General features: G+C 34.7%; 1 protein-coding gene across 3 annotated transcripts in view; it reads left to right on the plus strand.

The window, feature by feature from the left end:
- Positions 1-18,303, plus strand: part of LOC118734032 (glutamine-dependent NAD(+) synthetase) — a 400,175-nt gene extending 381,872 nt beyond the window's left edge. For all 3 annotated transcript variants that reach the window (XM_036463721.1, XM_036463723.1, XM_036463722.1), the window contains 5 exons: positions 10,518-10,663; positions 10,806-11,055; positions 11,151-12,022; positions 12,088-12,310; positions 16,747-18,303. In XM_036463721.1, coding sequence (XP_036319614.1) covers positions 10,518-10,663; positions 10,806-11,055; positions 11,151-12,022; positions 12,088-12,310; positions 16,747-17,199 — 1,944 coding nt within the window. In that variant the 3' untranslated portion in view covers positions 17,200-18,303. The remainder of the gene's footprint in view (positions 1-10,517; positions 10,664-10,805; positions 11,056-11,150; positions 12,023-12,087; positions 12,311-16,746) is intronic.
- The last annotated feature ends 5,721 nt before the right edge of the window (positions 18,304-24,024 follow it).

The following is a 24,024-nucleotide window of genomic DNA, read 5'->3' on the forward strand; positions in this document are numbered from 1 at the left end:
TTGCTCGGAAAATAATGGTTACGTTTTAAGTTTTATTTTTTGCTCGGAAAATAAAACTTAATTTTTGCGTATGCGTATGCGCCTTAATTAATAATTTATTCGTGAATAAGTTATCTGCGAATAATTATATTACGGATAAAATTTTATTCGATTAATTATCTAAATAACAATTTATTCTAATAATGCCCAACTCTGGCTACAGGATAGTACGCCACCATTACCTTTGTTGAAGAGATTCTATAATGTTGAGTTCCTTGAGAGTGAATGCTGGTTTGATTCCATCGCTGAGACCGGACTCACCCATTGTCGAATCTTCACTGATGGCTCCAAAACTGTCTTCCAGGCTGTGGTAATTACAATACTCAAAGCCATGGACTACGTGATGTAACATAGGTGGAGGGGAAGCAGTTTACGTGACTGCAGTGACAACCGAGCTGCACTTAAGGCATTGACCAGCCCTCTATTTAAGTACTTCCAAACTAGTTCGGCAATGCAAGTCTCGACTAAAATATTATGGTGAACATAACGAGGTTATTTTACTCTGGGTTCCTGGTCACTCTGGAGTACCTGGTTATGAGACATCTGATCATTTGGCCAGAGTTTGCTCAGACCAGGCATTCCTCGGTCCGCAACCAGTTTTAGCACTCCAACCTTCGGCAATCGAAGCCAACATCAAAAACTGGGTGAATACTTCGCTCGGAAATGACTGAGAGGCATCGAGGGGATGCAGGTTGGCAAAACTCGTGCTGCCTTCAGTCTCACAAGGTCTGTCTAATTGTTTGCTCTCACTGAGCAGACGACACTGCAGACAACTTGATGGACTGCTGACTGGTCACTTCACGTGGCACAAACACCTGACTGTGTAGGCGTAAATGGCAAGTCCATTTGACCATCTTGCCTTGAAGAAGATGAGACGGTGGAACACTTTTTGTGCTTTTTGCTTGCTTGGTTATTTGTCATCGAGTTTTTTAAACCCGTTCTTTTCTCTATTGTCAGTTTCTAAATTAAAAGTTTGGCGTAAAAAATTTATATTAGCCGTTTTGATGTTTTAAGTTTTGTGTTTTAAAAATGTGATAAATATTTTTCGCCTGACTTTAAAACTCGGAGCGATAAAAATAAAAATGATGCCATTAACACAAATAAACTATTTTACATATACTCCACGTGCAAAGTCATGAGAGAGGCGAACATTTGATGAGTTTATGGCGAAGATAATGTAAATAACGTTAGCGATCGCAGAGCTCGTAAAAAAAAACTTTTCCGAGCGAGAGAGTATTTTGATGTATTTAAGAGCTCTATTTTTTAAAATCTAGAAGTGTGTAATCACATAATTTTTATAAATAGAACACAAGAAAATATTTTATTTTCATTTTGGCCACTACGAGTTTAGTTTTTGAATTCACCCACGATGCAAACTTACATTGTTAGATCTAATTTTCACATTTAATTTTTTTATGAGCTTTGCGAATATTTAGAAATGTAACAGCAGGGGGTCCACCGAAACCAGAAAATTTTTGAAAGGGGTCTACGAGAGAAACAAGTTTGGGAACCTCTGATGTATATGATGGAAATCTTGGAAAATTGTCATATCTCGAGAGAAGTTGTTTTGTCAGATGTCCACAGATTTTTTTTTAAAGCAGTTCACTCTTTGATGCGAAACTGCGAAAGGCAAAAATTAGCGTTTGTCTTGTTGCTTTGCTGGGCGTTTGTGGGAAACGACGCCATAACGGTGCCATATGTTTGTTGTAAAAAACTGCCGATTTTCGCACTTTCGCTCCAACGCATCAAAAAGTGAACTCTAGTATTGTGAATGTTGTATTTAATAAGCCCACTAAAAAAAATATTTCATATTTGTAGCTTAAAATATGCAAACAAATTCTGACTCGAGCTCGTCTTCTACTGAAACTGTATGGGCTACAAAACTGCGTACTCCAAATTAAAAAAAAAATCGGATAGTTAGATATTTTGATGTATTTTTTTTTTAATTTTTAACATTTCTATAAGTTTTCTAGACAGTTTGAGGCTTCATGGTTTTTGTTATAGAATTAACTTTATTTTTATATAAAATTTAAATTAAGTAAGGAAAGAAAAAATTGTCAATACTGTACTAAAACTGTACATACATATGTAATACGTTTGCTTTGTTTTAAACTAATGAACTGTTATATTAATAATACTATATGTATTTAAACGTCGATTAGTTATTTTGTATTAATTAATGTGCTGTTATTTGGTTGTTATATTGTTAATAAATAATAGACGCTTCAAAACGAGCTGACTTTTATGGCTTTGTACTGATTTTTGAACCCAACTGTACTGATTATGTCACTAAAATATGTGGCCACCCTATTTCCGACTGAATTTCAGTTTTTTTTTGCAAAAGTATACATACATATGTATATTTACCTGTCATAAATATATCCTGTGAAATATATATCTGCAATAACGACACAACTCAAAATTCAAAAAATCAAATCACTTATTACTGTTAAGAGGCTCATATCTATAATCCTTGGCTAACACATAATAATCCTAACTAAAGTAAGTAGTTAAGATTATACATGAACAAGACAATGATTAAAGACATGAGCCATATAACAATAGTACGAGTTTTTATTTTTTGAATTTTGAATTGTGTCGTTATTGTAGAGGATCATCGATATGTGAGTTCATATATTTCGATAATTAAATAAATTCGAGCATAAATACGGTTTTTAGTTACATATACATACGTAACTCAATTTCAGCGCCACCTGGCGGCAATTTTTTTTCGAAAGAATTCATTTTCCTTTTATCAATACATATCTCGAATAAGAGACGAATCGGAACATAAAAACGATTTTTAGTAATAACTCGACTCCAACGCCACCTGGCGGCTCTTTTTTGCAATGGTATTGTTTTTCCTATTGTCAATACATATCTCAAATATGAAGCGAATCGGACCATAAATACGGGTTTTACTAATAACTCGATTCCAGAGCCACCTAGCGGTTGTTTTAATAGTTATTCTGCTATTCGGAAGGTAAACAAATTCAAGAAACAAATATCATAAAAATCGGTCCAGCCGTTCTTGAGTTATAAGTGGTGTAACTAACACGACTTTGCTTTATATAATACTAGCTTATACCCGCGGGTTTCACCCCGCGCTTTTATACAAATATGAAAAATAATTTAATGATGTTAGATTTTACTTCTGTGCCCATTTCGTTATAGCTCGTTATTTTTTAAGCGGGATAAGGTATTTAGGCCGTTTAAAACTATGAAATTATAAAATCTCGTCTGCGCGCTAGGCATACGAAAGATATCAATCCCTCTAAGTTTACCTTAAAATGGTTCCAGGTATACGACGCGTGAACGTGTAACTTTCTTGGAGGTGCCACGGCGGGTTCTAATATTTCCAACTCAAATTTAGTAACCTGGTCTGGATAAAATACCGCTTCTCATTACTGTAGCAAATGCCTCAAGAGAGCTTTAGATTATAAGGCCGAACCCGGCTCTCCCTTTTCCATTTAATGAAATTTATTCTGTCAGTACGGCACTTATAAGATAAATCTCCATAACAAATTTAAAATACTTCGAGAGATTTTCTATCCTTCCAGAGATATGTATTAAGAAGTTTTTAGTATGTATGGGAGGCGACATGCCTTCTTTTTTAATAACTCACATTTTTTCCATGAGCAATTGATACATTTTGTATACACAACTCCATACCAATTTCCAGTATTCTTCCACAAACACGTCAAGGGATATGTGGCAAGAAAAAGTAAATTTGTACTGGAAGTGCCACGCCCCTTTTTCTTATAACCCTAATCTTCTTCCATGAATTTGGAATTGATTTTACATACCCCATTACCAAGTCCCAGTACTCTACCATGAACACCTCTAGAGATAAGCAGTATAAAACAGTAATTTTGTACGGGAGGAACCATGCCCCCTTTTCGAATAACGCAAATTTTTCTCTATGAGTATGGAATTAATTTGTATACACATCTCGGTGCCAAGTTCCAGTCCTCTGCAATAAACACCTCCAGAGATATGCAGCATATAAAAATCAATTTGCATGGGAGTTGCCACACCACCTTTTCCAATAACTCTCATTTTTCTCCATCAGTATGGTATTAGTTTCACATACATACATACATATGTATTTCCATACCAACCTTGAGTACTTTACCCCAAACATTTGAAGAGATATGCAATATGACTTTCAGTCAGTATGGGAGGTGCTACGCCTCTTTTCCAAAAACGTCCATTTTTCTCCGTGAATATGAACATGATTTCACACAGTGTTGGCACACTGTTAATCTGATTAAAATTAACGATTAAATTGTTAATCGCGTTTGACGATTAAAATTAATTAGTCGTTATCAACTGTACGATTAATGATAAAGTTTTTTTAATCGTTAATCGCTGGCTGCGATTACGTTTAATTAATTTAAAACATTAATCGTTAATCCAATTAAAAATAAAATCTGAGTAATTTGTCTAGTTTGTCCGAGTTTGAAACCAAACACCAGTTATAGTAATTATTTTGTGTTTTACGCTTATAAAAAGCACATAATATAAAAAAATTATAATTATTGTTATTAGTAATACATAAACTGGGAACTTTTACAAACCTAGTTTGTAAAACGTTTGTTGGTTTATATCTTAATGAAAATGCACACCAAATTGCTTAGATTGACGAGGAAACCCGACTTACCCAAACCGGATTAACTTGGTTTGTGTGCACAGGGAAATTCCAGCATAACTTAATTAATCACCAAACCTACTTGATCAAATTAAGAGTTAATGATTAAAAATTAATTTTTTAATCGCGGTTACGATTAACTGTTTAGTCGGATTAAAATTAATCATGATTAACTGTAATCAGATTGAATTTAATCGAGTTAACTAACTAATTAAAACATCAATCGATTAATGCCAACATTGATTTCACATACATATCACTATACCAAGCTTCAGTTCTCTCCCACAAATACTTCCAGAGATATGTATGTAATATGAAAATTCCAATTTGTATGGGAGGGGCCTTGAGTTATCGGACTTACTTTCAGTCTAAGACCATCCTTCCGAAATCCGTAGTAAGTGTACTAAATTTCGTTCTGATCGGAAACCCGGTTAAGGAATTAGCCTATTTTTCAGTCCAGGTCATAAACCATCTTTGAGCAAAATTTCATTTTCAAACAGGGGGCAATTCTTAAAAAAGTAGCCTATTTTCCAGTCCATGTCATAAGCTATCTGTGTGCAAACTTTCATGCAAATCAGTTCAATCATTTACGCGTATTAATTTAATTAAACTTTCCTAATACGTGATAACTCTTAAAATAGTAGCCTGTTTTCCAACATAGGTCATAAGCTATCTCTGTGCGAAATGTCGTGCAAATCTGTTCAGTCGTTCCCGCGTATTAATGTAATTAAAACTTGTTTAACAGGTGGCAGCTCTTTCAAAAAATTAGCCTATTTTCCACTGTAGGTCATAAGCTATCTGCTTGCAAAACTTCATGCAAATCCGTTCAGACTTTTCCGCGTATTAGTTTAATTAAACTTTTTATCAGGTGGTAACTCTTAAAAAAGGTAGCCTATTTTTCAACCTAATCAGTTCACTCATTTCCTCGTATTAATTTCCCGAAATACAAAATCACATTTTCCCACTTTTTATAATCGAAACTGTATGGTGGAAAGTGTGTTCTAATATCTATTTGATACACAAAAAATGTTCACGGCTGGACTTTTTGCTGATATATTACATACATATGTTCCATTTAGTTAAACAATATAAGAATATTGTAGTATGTACCACAAAAACGTATATTTTCTATAAAAAATCATAACTCAGAAAAAAAAATCTTCGCTATTAGAGATTTGGGTTGATTGTAGTTCAAAGTGTCTCTTTCCCGATAAAAAAGTTTGAGAGAAAAAAAATACACTTTTTGAGAAATTAAATAAAAAAAAAAATTTGCACCTGTTGTTTATTGTCAAATAAAAAATTTTAAATAATGAAAATCAATAATTATATCCATGATACAAAAAAGAAGGTAGTTTCAATAAACAACTTTTTGATTAAAAAGCAGATTTTTGACAATTGCTCAATTGTGAAAAATTCGAAGCGGCGTTACCCAATTGTAAGTTTTTTGGTGTGGGAGATTTTATATCCTTAATTTGGGATTATAAATAAAATAGTTGTGTTAATATTTACCTTTTAATAATAATTAATATCTTATATTAAAAACGTTTAAATTTTACATTAAATTCGATAAAAACTTGCCAAATCATTTTAATATTAATACAATTTTAGTGAACATATTTTAAAATTTTTTTAGTGTCCTCATGATCATCTGATTATTTCACAATGTAGTTTTCTATATCGGATACGATGATTCTGATATAATTCAGACACTGAAATTATACATTTCGATCTGTTATTTAATACATATTGTCTTTGTCCATTTAACAGCAAATGGAATTTACTTTGGGACCCATGGCCCGCGAAATTTTTCCAGCAACACACATTGTTTTCAGATGAAGTTTTGACACACCCAAATGTGAAGTATAAAATAAATAGATACAAACAAATTTTCAATCAAACTGATTTCTGTAGTTCAGGGCGTCTTTTGGTAAATGTTCTGGAGGCCGTTTTAATATATCCTATCTTATTATATATTTCTTAGCTCTTCTACATTCTGAGAAGTTGAGAGAATGAAGTCTAATGTTCTTTTTTGGTCAACTACGACGTTTGATTTCTTTTTTTTCAATCATTAGTTCATTTACTTTTAGGAGTCTAAATGCCCATACCGGCTATGTCGCTTTTTTTGAAATTTCGGACACAAATCTTCCAAGAATGGTTATAGGCTAAAACAAAACCGTTATCTAAAGGGGGTGTGGAACCTCCCATACAAATCGAATTTTCCATAGTGCATATCTCTGGAAGTATTTATGGTAGAGTTCTGGAACTTGGTATGGATATATGTATGTATATGAAGTCAATCTCAAGTTCGTGAAAAATATGGGTTTGTTGGAAAATGCAGCGTGCCAACGTAGAACTTGGAAAAGAGGTAAATGAAATCAATCCCAAACCTATGAAAAATGGGGGTATATGAAAACGATCGCGTGGCCAGCTACGAGAGCTAGCGGTATAAGCCATATAAAGTAAAATTCTGGTGACGTATAGATACCTCTGGAAGCATTTACCTAGCATACTTAGATGAGGCATTTTTCCAATGGAAATATGTACAGAAAAACGAGGGCGAAACCTTCTGGAAAGTAACATGATCACAGGGTGTATCCCTAGAACAATGTTAAGCTAATCCTTGAGGGATTACATTCTTGTCAAGACCGACAGGCATAAGCTGAAATTGCGTCGCAAGTTTTACTATCGGCTTGGGTAATGTTTAAACACTTAACCCCCCTTTGTTTTCGCCGCTACTGAATTCTATAAACTGTCAGCTTTCACACAATTTAAAATATACATGTGTATTTAAAAATGTCATGAAAATTGTGTTGCTAGCTTCATTTTGCAAAAATGTTGCAAGCTTTTTCACAGCGTGAACAGAATAGTACTTTGCTGAGGAAATGTTGTCGAATTTCACACTTGTTTCACAGAAAGAAGTTTTATATGCAATTTAACAGCTATGCTTAAGAACAAAGATTTTTAAATCGACAAAAAATTAATAAGAAAATTTGAAGTATTTTAGATTTTGGGTATGGTAGCACGAAATGTCACAATCTGCTTAATTGTCAGGTTGTTAATATGGCGACGGAAAAGTGACAATGGAACTACCTTGTTTTTTGTATCATGATTATATCATTCTATCTTGAAGTGACAAGAATTACTGACTTTTGAGTAAAAACATCTATTAAATTTTGACAAAGTTATGGGCATTTAAAAAAAAACATTCTCACTGTCAATTCGAAAAGTTGATTTTTGCCTGAAAAACAAAATCGCGTTTAATTCGGCCGAAAAATTTTTCCGAGCCAAAAGAAAAAATACGTGTCGCATTATTTGGACCAACAAACAATGTATTTGAGTTTGGTCGAAATTAAAAATCATGCTCGTACCTGACCGGTTGTCTGGAAATGGAAAGCATCATATATATAAGAAAGCATATTAAAGAGAATATCTATTTGATTTTTTTTTAATACATGACGACAGATTGCTCATACGCACCGACAAACGGCTGTCGTATAAACCCGATAGTAACCCATGCGACCTAGCAGAGTGATCTAAAGTTAAACGAATAGCAAAAAACTATGTAAACACATCAAACAAGATAATTCGGTATAGAAGGATTATGGTTTTATCGTGCCTGTAGTTTGGCTACCTCTTTGGCCATCGCCACCTTCCTCGAGTAGCATGGCTGATCACAAGGCACTGCAGCATTTTATTGTTATTATTTCGAACGAATGGCCAAAGATCTTTTTCCCTCAGTTAGCCGCTGTATTTTGGTTTCCGCCAGACTCTAAGCTACATTTTCCGTGATATTGTTGATTAAGCCGGGTATCGTCGTTGCGCGCCTTAGAAGAGCTCTTCCTTTATAAGAATATTTGCATTTGCACCGCCGCTTACGTTGTCGAGGTCGGTCTTCTGTCAACTGCATATTTACATCAAACGTACTTCTACAAAACAAACGCTTATTTCGAATTGAGAACATTTAGGCGAATATGCAGCTATCCAGTAGATAATTTCAGGAGTTAAAACCTCTTCCGAAAGGCCTTCCTGTGAGTCAGAGGCCCTCCACTCTACATTCCTTTCTCCTTTCGGTTTTGTATGGGCACAAATTGAAGGGCTTCTTCTTTCGCTACCCATTAAAGGCCTTCCAGAAGGGCTTTTATAGGACGTACTTCCGAAGGCCTTTTGAAGGAGTTCTTTTAAAGATGCTTCTTTAATTTATAAAAGTCATACATCTTTGAAGTATTTGCTTAAGGTTTATATCAAATATGTGTTATATTTAGCAACCTAAAATGTCTATTGAAATTCATTTGTAATGCTAAATAATATAAATTTATGCATTCGCGTTAATTGTAAATGGATAAGCCCTCTAGAAGGCATGCAAGTAAGTACTTTTTCAGCCCTTCGTGCGTAAGCCTCTTAAAATGGCTTTACTTAAGCAGGCCTACCTAAGTTATCTTCTGCGTAAATATTCTTACGTATACCACGTAAAAACCCAATCATTTCTTCTAATTTTTGCCTAAACCATTATAATATTTTTCAATTATTTAATTATATTTTACAAAAGTGATTCATTTGCACTTCATCAATAATTATTTTGTTAGGATTTTGGAGTATTACGTTGTAAAAATCTTAAATTCTGCATACAATTTTCATCGAATATACTTAATATTTTTTTTTCTCGGAAGAAACTTAATAAACAAATAACACAGGTTTACAAAAAAAATTAAATAAACCTGAAAATACAATAAAATTCTTCTTAATTTGACCTTGAAGAATCAAGCCATTTCAATATTTATTCGGGGCGTTTCCTTCGCTGAAGTATTTTTTTATGCTAATTTTTCGCCGTCAACTTTTGAGCTCGCGCCTTTATTCGTGTCTAGTGACGTTACGTTTATAATTGTTTATCTTTATTCAATAAATTTTTCCATATTTGGCCCTCAAATGACCTCGAATACGACATTATGGATGTTAACAGGCCTCGAATTCGCATTTAGCGCGTCGAATAACATAGGGATATAGTGGTTTGGTTCAATATCAGTGTTGCCATCTGTTACTTTTCAAAAAGCACCAAAAACTTGGAAAAAAAGCGTTTTACCACACTAAAAGCACCAAATTTTTTTGAATCAAGGGATGTTTTTTTCATAACATAATACCGAAGTACTGCACATTAAAACTGGTATATCTCGAGAAAGAAAAATCGAATCGCAACAAACGAAAATGATGCCCTAATTAGAAATGAGCAAATAATTTGATGTTTTCATTATATAACCTCAAATATCGCTAAAAACTGTGTTTTTGGCACTTTGGGGTTAGGATATCTCAAAATTCTAGTGCTAGAGTAATTGTGAGTCCAGATTTGAATTCAGCCCCAAGAAACGATGTGTTTTACTCAGATGGTAAAAAAAAACTAAATCTGTACAAATAATTAGAAAAGAAAAAAATAAATACTTAACTTACTTGCGTACTAGCATTTTCAAAGCGAATAGAATTTAACAAGGTGGGTTTGCAACTTCAACTTTTTATCAATCATGGTTGTATTTTAGTCCATTTAAATCTGTAGATTCTTATAAATTCAGTGCTGCCACAGCTTTAAATATTGCAAATTATTTCAGGTTTTAACTATCTCGAAGTAATTTTAGTTCAGAAAAAAGCACTAAAAAAGGCACTAGGCACTAAATAATTTTTTTGGCGTTTTAATTTTCAAAAAGCACTAAATCTAGTGCTTAAAGCACCAAGTTGGCAACTATGTTCAATATGTATAATCTTGTTTTTTGTAAGCCTGTGTAATCCTCACTCCATAAACTTTTTTTTGTCAACACTCTATATCGTATCTCCCATTTTCCAGGCCCTCCAAACGGAAGAGTATTTTCTGCCACGAATGATTTCTCAACATACCGGCCAGACGACTGTGCCATTTGGCGATGCGGTTATCGCTACAAAGGACACCTGCATCGGCTATGAGATTTGCGAAGAATTGTGGAATGTGCGCAGGTGAGATGATCCTCTTTTCTAAGTTTTGTTAATGTATTGAAATTAACCTTCATAACTTTCAAGAAGTTCATTAGATAGTAAAATAAAGTTCTCCTTGTTAAATAGATATATATGTATGTATGTTTGTACATCTAATTTTCAGCAAGCATATCGACATGTCACTTTCCGGCGTAGAGATAATAGTGAATGGTTCTGGGTCTTACATGGAACTTCGCAAAGCCCACATAACCACCGATCTTATACGAAATGCCAGTTTTAAGGCAGGTGGCGCCTATCTGTTCAGCAACTTGCGAGGCTGCGATGGGCAACGAGTCTATTTCAATGGTTGCTCCGCCATAGCAATGAATGGCGAAATTATCGCCCGAAGCAAACAATTTGCTCTGCAGGATGTGGTACGTCCCAAAAAATTTCACTCTTTAATGTTCCATTTTGTTTTGATTTTTTTTCAAGTCATATACACAAATTTTTACTCTCCACTGTCATTTAGGAAGTAACTTTGGCCACAATTGATCTCGAGGAGATACGTTCCTACCGCGTTGGGCTGCGTTCTCGTTGCAATTACGCTGCCTCCGCGCCCAACTATCCGCGCATCACTTGTGACTTTGAGATGTCGTCGCATAATGACATCTTTAAAACCTCCTCGACACCAATGCAGTGGATTTATCATACACCCGAGGAGGAAATCGCCATGGGCCCCGCCTGCTGGTTATGGGACTACCTGCGTCGCTCCGGTCAAGGTGGATTCTTTTTGCCACTCAGTGGGGGTGTCGACTCAAGCAGTTCCGCCACAATTGTTTACTCCATGTGTCGCATGATCGTGAACGCCGTGCAAGGTGGTGATGCTCAGGTGCTCCACGATATACGCAAAATACTGGCCGACTCCGAATATACGCCTGACGATCCGGCAACCCTCTGCAATCGCCTTTTGGTCACATGCTTTATGGGCAGTGTCAATTCCAGCAAAGAGACACGCCGTCGAGCTGCGCAGTTAGCTAACCAAATAGGCAGCTACCACATCGAAATCAGCATCGACACTGCCGTCAATGCGTTGTTGAGCATCTTCAACGCGGTCACAGGTCTAACGCCACGTTTTCGCACACAGGGAGGATGTGCGCGTCAAAATCTGGCGCTACAAAATATACAATCACGCATACGTATGGTCCTGGCGTATATGTTTGCGCAACTAATGTTATGGGTACGCAATCGTCCGGGCGGACTGTTGGTACTAGGCTCAGCGAATGTCGATGAGGCCTTGCGTGGCTATATGACGAAATACGACTGCTCATCGGCGGACGTAAATCCCATCGGTGGAATTTCTAAAACCGACTTGCGGCGTTTTCTTAACTACGCGAAAGAGAAGTGTGTGATTTGATCTTAAAGAATTTACCAAGTTTTAACCAATGGAAACTTCATTTGACTTGCAGATTTAATTTAACTGTATTAGAGTCAATTATTGAAGCGCCTCCCACTGCTGAACTGGAACCACTTCAAGATGGTCAACTAGTGCAGACAGACGAACAAGATATGGGGATGACTTATGCTGAGCTGAGTGAATACGGACGTTTGCGCAGACAAGCACGCTGTGGACCTTACAGCATGTTTTGCAAGTTGGTGGCTACATGGCACGCTGATCTGAGTCCCAAAGAGGTGGGCACAAGAAATACATTCATTGTCAATAATATTTTATTTATTTAATATTAGTAATCGTCGGTTTCATCAACCAACTTTTAAACTTATGAGTCACTAGAGCTGGAGAAACATCGATGTTTGGCAGCATCGATTTTTCCGACATCTATGAAGCATCGCTTTTTTTCAATTTGAGAATTAGGCTATTCAGCCTTTCCCTTTGTAAATTTTTGCTTGGAAATAAATTCTATAAAGTTAAAATTAATCAAATTTAATCGAAAATGTTTAAGATATTGAAATTGCTCCATCTTACCTTTTTACGCGCCAAATAAATGTAGAATTGCAATTTGCAAAACCGTCAATGTTGAGAAAAAAAACATCGATGTCCGCAGTTCATATAAAAATATCGATGCATCGATGTTCCTCCAGCTCTATGAGGCAGACCGGAAGTTGCTATGACCGTTTTGGACCGATTCTTTCCTGTCCGTTAAGTTAGAGTTAGGTGTCGACTTGGCAACGGCGACTTTCCATAGACAAACCCATGCTTTGTCAAACAAATAAAGTGCTTAATACTAAATAATAGCTTACTTTTCACAATACACCCAGTTGAAACAGTAGTCGGCTTTGAGATATGCAGGTCTATAATCAATGCCATTTCTTTGACTGCATTTGACATTTGAAGATTAGGGGATTGATGTCAGTTTCCAGTCAAACAACATACGCGAGTGACTTATCAAAATTAACCTTTAAAGAAGCTAGTAAAAACGAAATTTTTGGAGAGAATCACCTACAGATCATCCAAATCGGTTTGAGTGGAATGAATGGTTTTTCAAGCCTTCAATAATATCTCAATCGTACAGAACCAACGCACCTATGCTAAAAGTGGAGTCAGCACCTTTCCATTCATTTGGGAGTAGATCCGCAATATCAGTATTGGAAAGATCCTCACTAAAGTTTGAGGAGAAAAAGTGAGCAAACAATCTGCTGCCTAACCTATAGAATTAGGTGTGGAGTCATTATAAAACACTGAAGCGGGACACTTCAAACATTCTTTTTAGATTTAACACAACGCCAAAAACTTTTTGGATTTGTTTTAATTCTGGTATCGAAATTTCTGAGATACCCTTTATAGCTAGATGTATTTAAGTTATAAAATTGAGGATTGTACTTAAAATATAAAATAAAATACTTCTGCATTTTATTTACTTTATACTTAAATAACAAAACAATATTTGTCAAGTTATTTAGGCGATATAATTGTTTCCGAGTGCCAAGGAAGTTTTTTATTCACACATGCTAAAAATGGTGGATTTGAGCCGCTCAAAACAAGATGTAACATCAGCCCCAGCTTACACATCATTCCACTCGATATTTAGAGTATAATATTCAATTTTTCAAAATCACAGGAACTATAATTAAAAGATACCTCTTCATCTGGTTTTAAGGGATATCAAAATGTTCGATGTTAAATGATTAAGTTAAGGGGTGAGATCAGTGTTGCTAGAGAAACATTTCGTTTGGAGCTAAAACGGTTGAAAAAGAGCTAAAAAGAGCTAAATAATACTATTAGTAGCTAAAATGAAGAGCTACATATTTGTGTTAAGGTTGAGCATTTATTGACGTAAGGTCGTTTTTACATTTTCGGAAAGAAGTCTGATGAGGAAATGTGGTGAGTACCGTAATAGCTATCACTTCTACCATTTTTTCAATTATTGTTGCTTTTCCACAATAAGTGTTTCATTAAAAACGGTGTCAAGCTCAATAAAAATGGTTGACTATATAATTTTCAGCAATTAAAAAAAAACAACGAATTTTATAAGTTTAAGTGCTGAAAAAATCTTTTAAAACCAAAATAAGGTGCATATATTTCAAATTCGTTGCTATGGCCTTATAACAGTGAACTAAAAATACTTTACAAACTGTTAAAGTCTGTAATTTCAAATATTTGAATTGAATAATTTTTTCGCAAAATTTTTCTGCAAAGTTTTACTTCCAGCTCTCCTTAAAAGTAAAATTACTAAGGTAAAACAAAATCCACCCTATCAGAAAAAGGATTTTCTTTTAACTAATTTTTGAATTCTTTAACCTAGATCCAAGAGTTTACGGTGGATACACTGCATCTCGAAATTTTCCATTTTATCAACGCTTAAGTTTTGGCTTATATATACCAAATAGAACTAAAACTTTCTGGAGCTAAAAAAGTGCTACATAAATTTGAAAAGAGCTAGGAGCTAAAACCCGATTTTCGGAGCTAAATACAAATATAAAGCGCTAAATCTAGCTCCAAAAGCACCAAAATGGCAACACTGGGTGAGATAGATTACACGAGGATAATATCAAACTTAATATTATCCGTCATCGATTCGCCACTTGGCTGCTTGCTGTGTTTGAGTTCCGGTCGCTTAACGAAAAATTTGTGTGTAAGAGCAACAACAAAGTTAGCTAGCAAGCCACGGTGTCCTTGAACCAGATTCAACTGAATCGGTCTGGAACGATGGAATTTCCGATTAGACTATTTTGGGGGGGTGTTCCCGAGTTAAAATACGTGAAGTTCAAAATCTTGGCAAGTGCCGATTTCAAAAACGGTAACTTTTTCGATTTTCAGCTGACATTTTCGCATTTAAGTATAGTATTAATAAGATTGTATATGAGTAATTTTTTAAATATCGCGCTAAAACCGCAAAAACTACGTAAGCGAATTTTTTTTTCAACATTTTTTTTTTATGCAGAAATATTCCTAGAGCAACTAGATGCATTTCTGAATCAAAAAGAAACTTTTGAAATAAATGTCGCTTACGTTATTTTGGCGGTAAGGGCTCGATATGTATAGACCTGTATAGCCTGTGAGTAATTTCGTAGTCGTCTACTACAATAGCCAACTTTTGGTCTACCTATAACGGAAAACTTTTATCTGGTTTCAAAAAAATTAACTATAAACACTTATTACATTATAGGTGTTCTTTCATTAGTTGGTTCTTTTAATTTAATAATATAAACTTGTACGGGCCCCCCTCTAAACCTAAATTTTGTTTGTAAATATTTAAACAAATTCCTAAAGTTATCACTACTACATCCTTCTTCAGTGCTTTTGAAAAATACCAAGTATGTATTTTCATAGTTTGTGGATAATGTCTTTTTTTATCAAGTGAATGCGTAAAATAGTTTTTATTGTTTTAGTCAAATGCATTCCTTTAAGCTCAGATGGGCTGTATGCAAGAAACCCGCCTCCTATTGATTTCTGATTTTCCCCTGTTGTAGGTAACCTCGAATCTCTTTGAAGGTCGCTCTACAATTTCGACTTCAAAATGTTTGATTAACCATGGAAAAATTATTACGACGACAACATTTAGACAACACGTGTTGATTTCGGAAACCTTCTGATTCACATTAGGCCAGATTGGCGGTTGTTTTGACTAGCACGGAAATCTAGACATGCGCTTTCGCATTTATTGGATATTATAAAAGCTATGTGAATATTAAATAATGAAATTTAACAAAGTTTTATAATTTTTATCTTTCAACTAAGTTTAAGGAGAAATCCAGGCCCGTGGGGAAACAGCCCCACCCTATAGTCGGGCCTGCACTTACATATGTATAAATATGTATACAATCGATTTGTATATCATTCATCGAGAACCTTATCGAAAACCAACCTGAAAATCGAAAATGTTGCCGTTTTCGAAGTCGGCACTTGCCACTATTTTGAACTTCTAACTCTCAAACACCGTCCCAAAATAGTAGTCTAATGGGAAATGCCATCATTCCAGACCGACTCAGTTGAATCTGGTTCAAGGACTCCGTGAAGCATGGACGATAGCGAGTTTGGTTGTACTTCATTGAGTTCGTTCGTTTCGCCACTCGCTAACTGTTGACGAATCGCTGACGGCCATTATAACTTATAAAAATGAGATCTAGAAAACGATTTAAGTTATTATGGAATCCATTAATCTGCAGTAATTCGTTTTCAATAAAGTTATACATGACTCTACAGCATTAAATAAGACCATTAAATACATTTCGCTCTTTTAATAAAAGGCTATTACAACTAAAAAAGCGAGTATTTTGAAATCATTTCCTGCTTCATATCTATATACATACTAGGGATGTTGCGCATCCGCGGATGTCTAAAATAATGCTTAATTTTAATATTTGAATTGAATATTTCCATTATACATACTCTACTTTGAAACACTTTTCACTTAATTTAAATACGAATATTTTTAAACGGTAATCAAATGAAAAAATTCCATTTTTTACCTCAGTGTACATATACGGGTAAAAGTTCAGAAATTTCTTTTTATGAAAATTGCAGATACATCCATACACATGTATGTATAATGTGTGTATTCGTATGTAGATAGTATCGAATATATGACCTTAATGTAATACAAAATAAGTAATACATATATACATAATTTCTCTTCATTTCTTCTATTTAAATTGGTCATCCAATTCAGGTTGCTGACAAGGTGAAGCACTTCTTCCGTTGCTACGCCATAAATCGGCACAAAATGACTGTACTAACACCTTCGGTGCACGCTGAAAGCTACAGTCCGGACGACAACCGCTTCGATCATCGTCCTTTCCTGTACCGCGCCAACTGGAGTTGGCAATTTAAGGGCATCGACGATGAAGTTGAAACACTTCAGCCTGGCTACACATCCACCTCAACACATATGCGTCCGAGCAGCGATGATATGTTGCCTCACGAATCGCTGCATCGTTCCTTACATCGCTCATCACATTTAGATTCGAAGAACTCTTCGCCGTTATCGTGCTCTTCAGTCGACGGAGGTGGCGCTGGAACCAGCGGTAATATGGGCACTTTGGGTAAAAAGCATAGCGGCTATTCGAAGGTGCATGTTAACGTGCTCGGAAAGATTAAGGATCGCACAGGCATACCGGTTTAGGATATGTGGTTTGAGGAATGGCATTTCGACATTTCTGTCACAACGAATAAAGTGAATAGGTAGTAGTTGTGCCGCATTCATGCACATAGCTGTGGGTTGTAAATCTTTCGTCAATTTGTAAGTAAATTTAAAGCTTCCTTAATTATTTTTTTTAACAATGACTGAACAGCCCAGTTTTTTTCTTGTTACATCCACCGTATATATCAAAGATTTGTTGATCGTTAATATAAAATTTGTTTGTTATTATTAATCGCAATGCGCTCATTGATTTTGTTAAATGTTTTAATTTCTAAAATGCGAAAAGTTTTTGACAAAATTTAAAAGTTGTAATAAACTATTGTATGTACTCCTTTAAATTCCCTATAATTCTTTCCTTACTATTTTCAATAATAAATACATTATTAATTATAAGAGTTAATATACAATAAGCTATAAATAAGAATATCTCTAAGAGGCAGAGTTTACTTTAAAATCCTTTTCCGTTCAGTATATTTTCAGTGTTAACAGGAACATAATTTACGCATTAGTATCAAATTAATTTCTACCATATATAATTAAACACATACATACATATAGTACACGTTTTATTTTTTCGAAAACTTTCATGCCTTATTTGGAAAATAGCAAAACACATTCGTGGACACACAATTAAGGCGCTTGGAGTAAAACTGTTTTTTTTTAAACGAATGAGGGAACAAACTAATTGATTGAAATTATCAAAGAATCGAATTTCCTAATCGTATATTTGTTTGAATTCACATAAAATTTGATTGTCTTGAGCATGTTAATGCTTTATACAGTTGTCAGTCAAGTTCGTAATTTCATGGTGTAAATTTTCAACTAAGTTTAACTTCTTATTAATTTCAAATACAAGTTCAGTATGATTATCTATTGTGGGAATTGAGAAATTATCCCATGCCCGGAAGTTAGTAATATTTTTTGGAATGTCAGGTACAAAATATAAGGTATGTTTTTATTGCCACAAAGACGTTTTAATACATATAAATTGTGCTGCATAGAGAGTAGCAACTTTATGTGCGTCTATGCATCAGTGGGTTAGGTATATTGTGGCGTCTTATGGGGAGGCCAAGTGGAATTTCCTTAAAATAATAATAAATCTATTTGATATTGTCCAAAAAGTTATCTGTTGCACTTCTTATAGGTTTTAATCCTTTTGGCCGCTTTCATGGTACGTCGCTTTTTCACCTTGCTTAAAATATTTATGTATCGGTTTTGTGATTTTTCAAATGTTTTTTATATACTTTCATTAACAGGGCCACTTTTCGGCATATGAAATTATGTCATGACCTTGATTTTGTTAGGGTTAGGTTTAATGCAGTTTGTGGTTGTAATCGGCCTTATCGCGCATTCCAAGTGAACTAATATTTCGAACAATTAAAAATCAAAAGAGGAACCGGTGGGTAGTTTTTGTAGTGCCTCGAGAAAGCTGTTTGTGCGTGGTTCCTCTTATCATTTTTTAATTTTACCGACGATCTTGTGTCGAACTGTGTGTAAGATAGTAAATAGAATATTTTGGGGTGTCCTTATTCTGCCCATACATTAACAATATTCTATCCCACTATTTCCCGACATGAACTAAATTCTGCGGCTTTACCCAAAAACTCTCAAACATTTTGCCACATTCGACACTCTTTCAGCTGCTTCCGCATTTATACTTACATCTACCGGATGTTCAGCCTCCTCTTCGATTAGTGGATATAGGATGGCAGAGCCTGTTTCTGTTATTAACTATGCAAGTTCTCTTTGTTTGATTAGCGGTGAAGGTTGTTGGTATGTTAGGAGAGGAACAGTAAGTACTTGATGGGTGTAGATTTAATCATGAAAATGTCGATGATATCTGTTCTCCTTGACTCATTTCTTAATTTTTTTCTGGTGATATTTTTCCCGAAGTTTATTATTCCAAGTTTTTTACCGTTACCAACCACTATTTTCACTGGAATCGCGATATTTATATAGCTAACTTCGAAACTTTCGCGGTCTCTGCTCGGGAGCCGCATAAAGTTTAATATAACGACAAGCTTTTATTAAGCAACCCTATTTGCTTCCGGTAAGCTTTATTTCAAAACTCAAGACTTGGCTACTGTTGTGGTCCAAATAACCACCGACGGAGTACCTTTCCGTACATGCTGCCATGTATCAGCTGTCACGGCCTCCGGTTTTACGTCGGCGAGTAGTTGAACCATTATGTTCCTTATATAATTGGGCGAATAAGCCTGATAAATGCTGCGCCATCGAAATAACGCTTCCATTAAGCCAAAAAAGTAATAGGACTCCTAAGTCAAGGTAAGTCCATGTACAATGCAATTGCATGTAAGTCGAAAGATTAGTCCCAATTATGCAGACATTGTTAACAGCGAAATAATGTGGGATGAAATTCATGTTGTATTAACTTATATTTTTTAAATAATTTTTCGAATTCACGTCTCTCTTCTTCACTTAGATGGGTTGTGCAACATTTACTTGAATTTTGTTGTTGCTTTTGGTATCTAAAGGGTCAAAAACTGTCTTGTTTTTTCTTCTTTTAAAACAAATTGTGCTCTGTGAAATACAAAAAAAAAATTAAATATAAGATCTCGAAATTGAAAAAAATAAAAATTGCTGAACGTTTTTTCTTAGTAAATTTGTTTTCAGCGTTTGTGCTGCTAAGTTGGGTGAACGTTGCAAAAGCTGCTATTTAGGGCCATGTTCTGAAGTAACCTTTAACTTTAAAGCTCACTTTATATATAAAGGTTGAATTAAAAATAAAACTATGTCTAAAGTTAAGCATTTCTATTATCAGTTTTTGACGTATGTATATTTCTTGGTTGTAAAGCAATTTAAAACCGATACAAAAATGCTTTACTTTACACACAATCATAAATTTTAATGCAACCTTTAATTATAAAGTGAGCTTTAAAGTTACAGTTTACAAGAGAAAAGTAGATTTAAACAATTTAGAATTTTTGTGAGAAAAAAGTAGAAATTTTTGGCATTTTAGAGACCAAACATAAAAAAAAAAATCAGCAGCTCTACTGATACTACCTGTTCAACCTGAGCATATCTTACAATTGCAAACGCCTTCTTGTTTCGTCAATATGTACATATAAAATTGTAACGTGTTCTCTTAAGTTCTTTATAGTTGCTATCATGATACAAAAAAGAAGCTAGTTTCAATAAACAACTTTTTGATTAAAAAGCAGATTTTTGACAATAGCTCAATTGTGAAAAATTGGGAGCGGCGTTACCCAATTGTAAGTTTTTTGGTGTGGGAGATTTTATATCCTAAATTTGGGATTATAAATGAAATAGTTGTATTAATATTTACCTTTTAAAAATAATTAATATCTTATCTTAAAAACGTTTAAATTTTAAATTAAATTCCATAACAACTTGCCAAATCATTATTTTAATATTAGTACAATTTTAGTGAACATATTTTAAAAGTTTTTTAGTGTCCTCATGTCATCTGATTATTTCATAATGTAGTTTTCTATATCGAATACGATGATTCTGATATGATTCTGACACTGAAATTACGCATTTCGATGTGTTATTAATACATATTGTCTTTGTCCATTTAACAGCAAATGGAATTTACTTTGGGACCCATGGGCCGTGAAACTTTTCCAGCAACACATATTGTTTTCACATGAAATTTTGACACACCCAAAAGCGAAGTATAAAATAAATAGATGAAAACAATTTTCGATCAAACAGATTTGTGAAGTTCAGGGGCATCTTTAGTAAATGTTTTGGGGGCTGTTTTAATATATACTATCTTATTATATATTTCTTAGCTTTTCTACATTCTGAGAAGTTGAGAGAATGAAGTCTAATATTCTTTTTTGGTCAACTACTATGTTTGATTTCATTTTTTTGTAATCATTAGTTCATTTCGCTTGAGGAGTCACAATGCCCATACCGGCTGTACCGATTTTTTTGAAATTTCGGACACAAATTTTCCAAGAATGGTTATAGGCTAAAACAAAACCGATATCTAAAGGGGGTGTGGAACCTCCCATACAAAGCGATTTTTTCATAGTGAATATCTCTGCAAGTATTTGTGGTAGAGTCCTGGAACTTGGTATGGATTTATGTACATATATCAAGTCAATCTCAAGCTCATGAAAAAACCTGGGTTTATTGGAAAAACAGAAAAATGGGCGTGACACCTTCTGGAAAGTAACATGATCACAGGGTGTATCCCTACAACGATTTTAAGCTAAACCTTGAGGGACTACATTATTGCCAAGACCCACAGGCTGAAATTGTGTCACAAGTTTTACGATCGGCTTGGGTAAGGTTTAACCACTTTACCCCCCCTTTTTTTCGCCGCTACTGAATTCTATAAACTGTCAGGCAAAAATAATTGATATAGTAAGTGTTTATTGTGCTTGTGCTTGTGTGAATGTGTTTTGTACATACATTTCCATTCTTATTTGACGTTAGCTTTGTTGTTGCCATTCTTTGGACTGAAAACTTGGTTTTTTGCGTTCCTTCACTTTTCCTGTTATTCTCTTTTAGTGAGCGCATTTTGCTTACGCTCTGGCATTTTGACACTTTTCAGATTTTAGCCCAAAAAGATAAGGAATGAACCTAATACTACTTTGCTGGGAAAATGTTGTGGAATTTCACACTTATTTTTAACAGAAATAAATTTTATATGCAAATTAACAGCTTTTTCACGTGAAACAGGAACAAAATACTATGCTTAAGAACAAAATATTTTTAAATCGACAAAAAATTAATAAGAAAATTTGAAGGATTTTAGATATTGGGTATGGTAGCACGAAATGTCACAATCTGCTTAATTGTCAGATTGTTAATATGGCGACGAAAAAGTGACAATGGAACTACCTTGTTTTTTGTATCATGGTTGCTATCGTAATACATTTGGCTTTAAACGTTAAAGCTGATGCCAGATAAAACTTTGCGGCTTTGCGTGACATTTATAACTTTGCCAGCAAAGCACCAGACGCAAAAGGTATGTCACAATAAACGCCAAGAAAACAATTTTGCACTTCTTTTGTGCTCGTCAAAATTGCTGTGAATTTTATATATTTAGCTTTAAAAATATCAGCATTTTAATTAAATTTTATGTTTCTGCATTAAAACTGGAATTTGGACGAAACAAAATAAATATTAAACCGGCAGACTCGATAGATGGGAATTGGCCATCTTTTGCTTCGCACTACAGCTGCAACGGTCTTTGTGGCATGCTTTGTGCATTTTCATACAATTCATCTAAAAGCTTAAACAGACGGCATCGTTGATCCGGATTAAGTCCGAGTTAACTGCAGTTAATTCCTGACTTGATCAACGCTGCGAATCTATCACGCAAAGCGAAGCAAGCGTTTTATCTGGCAGCAGCTTAAGGAAGTCGTTAACGGTTGTTCCAGTTAATTTTTTTTTAAAATTATAAACGTAAAATTCCATCCGTAATTTTTACGCTTTTATTTGAATAGGTTTATGAAGTGATTTTATTTTATTTAAAATAATTGATTTTCAGTTCAATGGCTTGCAAATTGGATCTGAGTTAATGGCATGCAAATTTTCATTAACTTCCATTGGCTGAGGAATACCGTATCGCCAAATGAGTGGTTTATTGGAATAATTTATCCTTCTTTTGTTGTGCGTATTGTTATTATCTAAATTATTGGCCTATTAATTAAGAAGGCCAAAAAAAATTTATTCTTTTGGGTCAGAAGACCTTTATTGTTGAGTTCTTGTTATTAACTAACTTAACATTTTAATTTTTCCAGCTTATATTAGTTAAAATTACTTAGGCTAGCAAAAATATCTTAAGCTAAAGTCCCAGTAGCTGAATGCCGGGTGTTGTTCCAATTTGACTGCACTTGTTATTCGGCGCATCCCGGATGTTTTTCCCAATTCGCTAATATTGCTGATCTAGCGTCGGGATTGCATTTTGGCTTTGGCTTATTTATTATTTGACTGCACTTGTTGTTCGGCGCATGCCGGATGTTATTCCCAAATCGCTAATATTGCTGATCTATCGTCGGGGATGCATTTTGGCCTTGGCTTATTTATTGTTATTGCCAAATTATTATATTGACTTGTGCCGGATGTAAAATGTGCTGACCTAATGTTTGGCAGTAATTTATTGGAGTGGATCTTTATATAATTCGTTGTTGACATTATTAGCGTTAACTCCTCCGCCGCCGAAAACGAACGTCCCCGTTTGTTCTACTAAATGATTCGGGTTCTCGGGTATTGGGGCATCTTTACTCTCGTTGACGCTAACGTTTATGTTATATTTTGATGGTTCTATGGATTTTTTTTTAGGTATCTAAAAACTGACCTGGTTATGACGATTGAGATGCAAATTAGACTAATTGTTGATAACGAAAAATTGGTAAAAAGTGCTGCTGTGTGCGAAGTATGTATTGCTTTTAGGTGAACGGTGTTGTTCATGTGAAGTTCTTTCAGCATTTCTAGACTCAGTATTTCCTCTTCTTTGTTTGAAATGGTATTTGGTTGGAGAATTGCAGGTAATGGTTTGCTGCTTAATATTTCAGTGAAGGAATATTGTTGGTTGTCGATCAAGACAGTGGAGTTATGATATTGCACTGCGTATGATCCGACGAGATTTATCTGTTGGTTGTCAATTTTGATTGTGCCATTGTACTGGTTTAACAGGATTATGCCTGGTGATATGTTTTCTACGGATGGGATGTGCTAGTTGTTAACTAATGTGCATTCTGCTGGTTTGCTTCTTAGCAGCTGTGGGACACAGGTGGTGTTGCTAATATCTACTATATTCTTATGATTACATAAGTATTCTTACATTATTATATTCTTTACATT

Source organism: Rhagoletis pomonella, unplaced genomic scaffold (genome assembly GCF_013731165.1).
Source record: "Rhagoletis pomonella isolate Grant_MI unplaced genomic scaffold, Rhpom_1.0 Rhpom_scaffold_00002, whole genome shotgun sequence".
In the NCBI taxonomy this organism is placed as follows: domain Eukaryota; kingdom Metazoa; phylum Arthropoda; class Insecta; order Diptera; family Tephritidae; genus Rhagoletis; species Rhagoletis pomonella.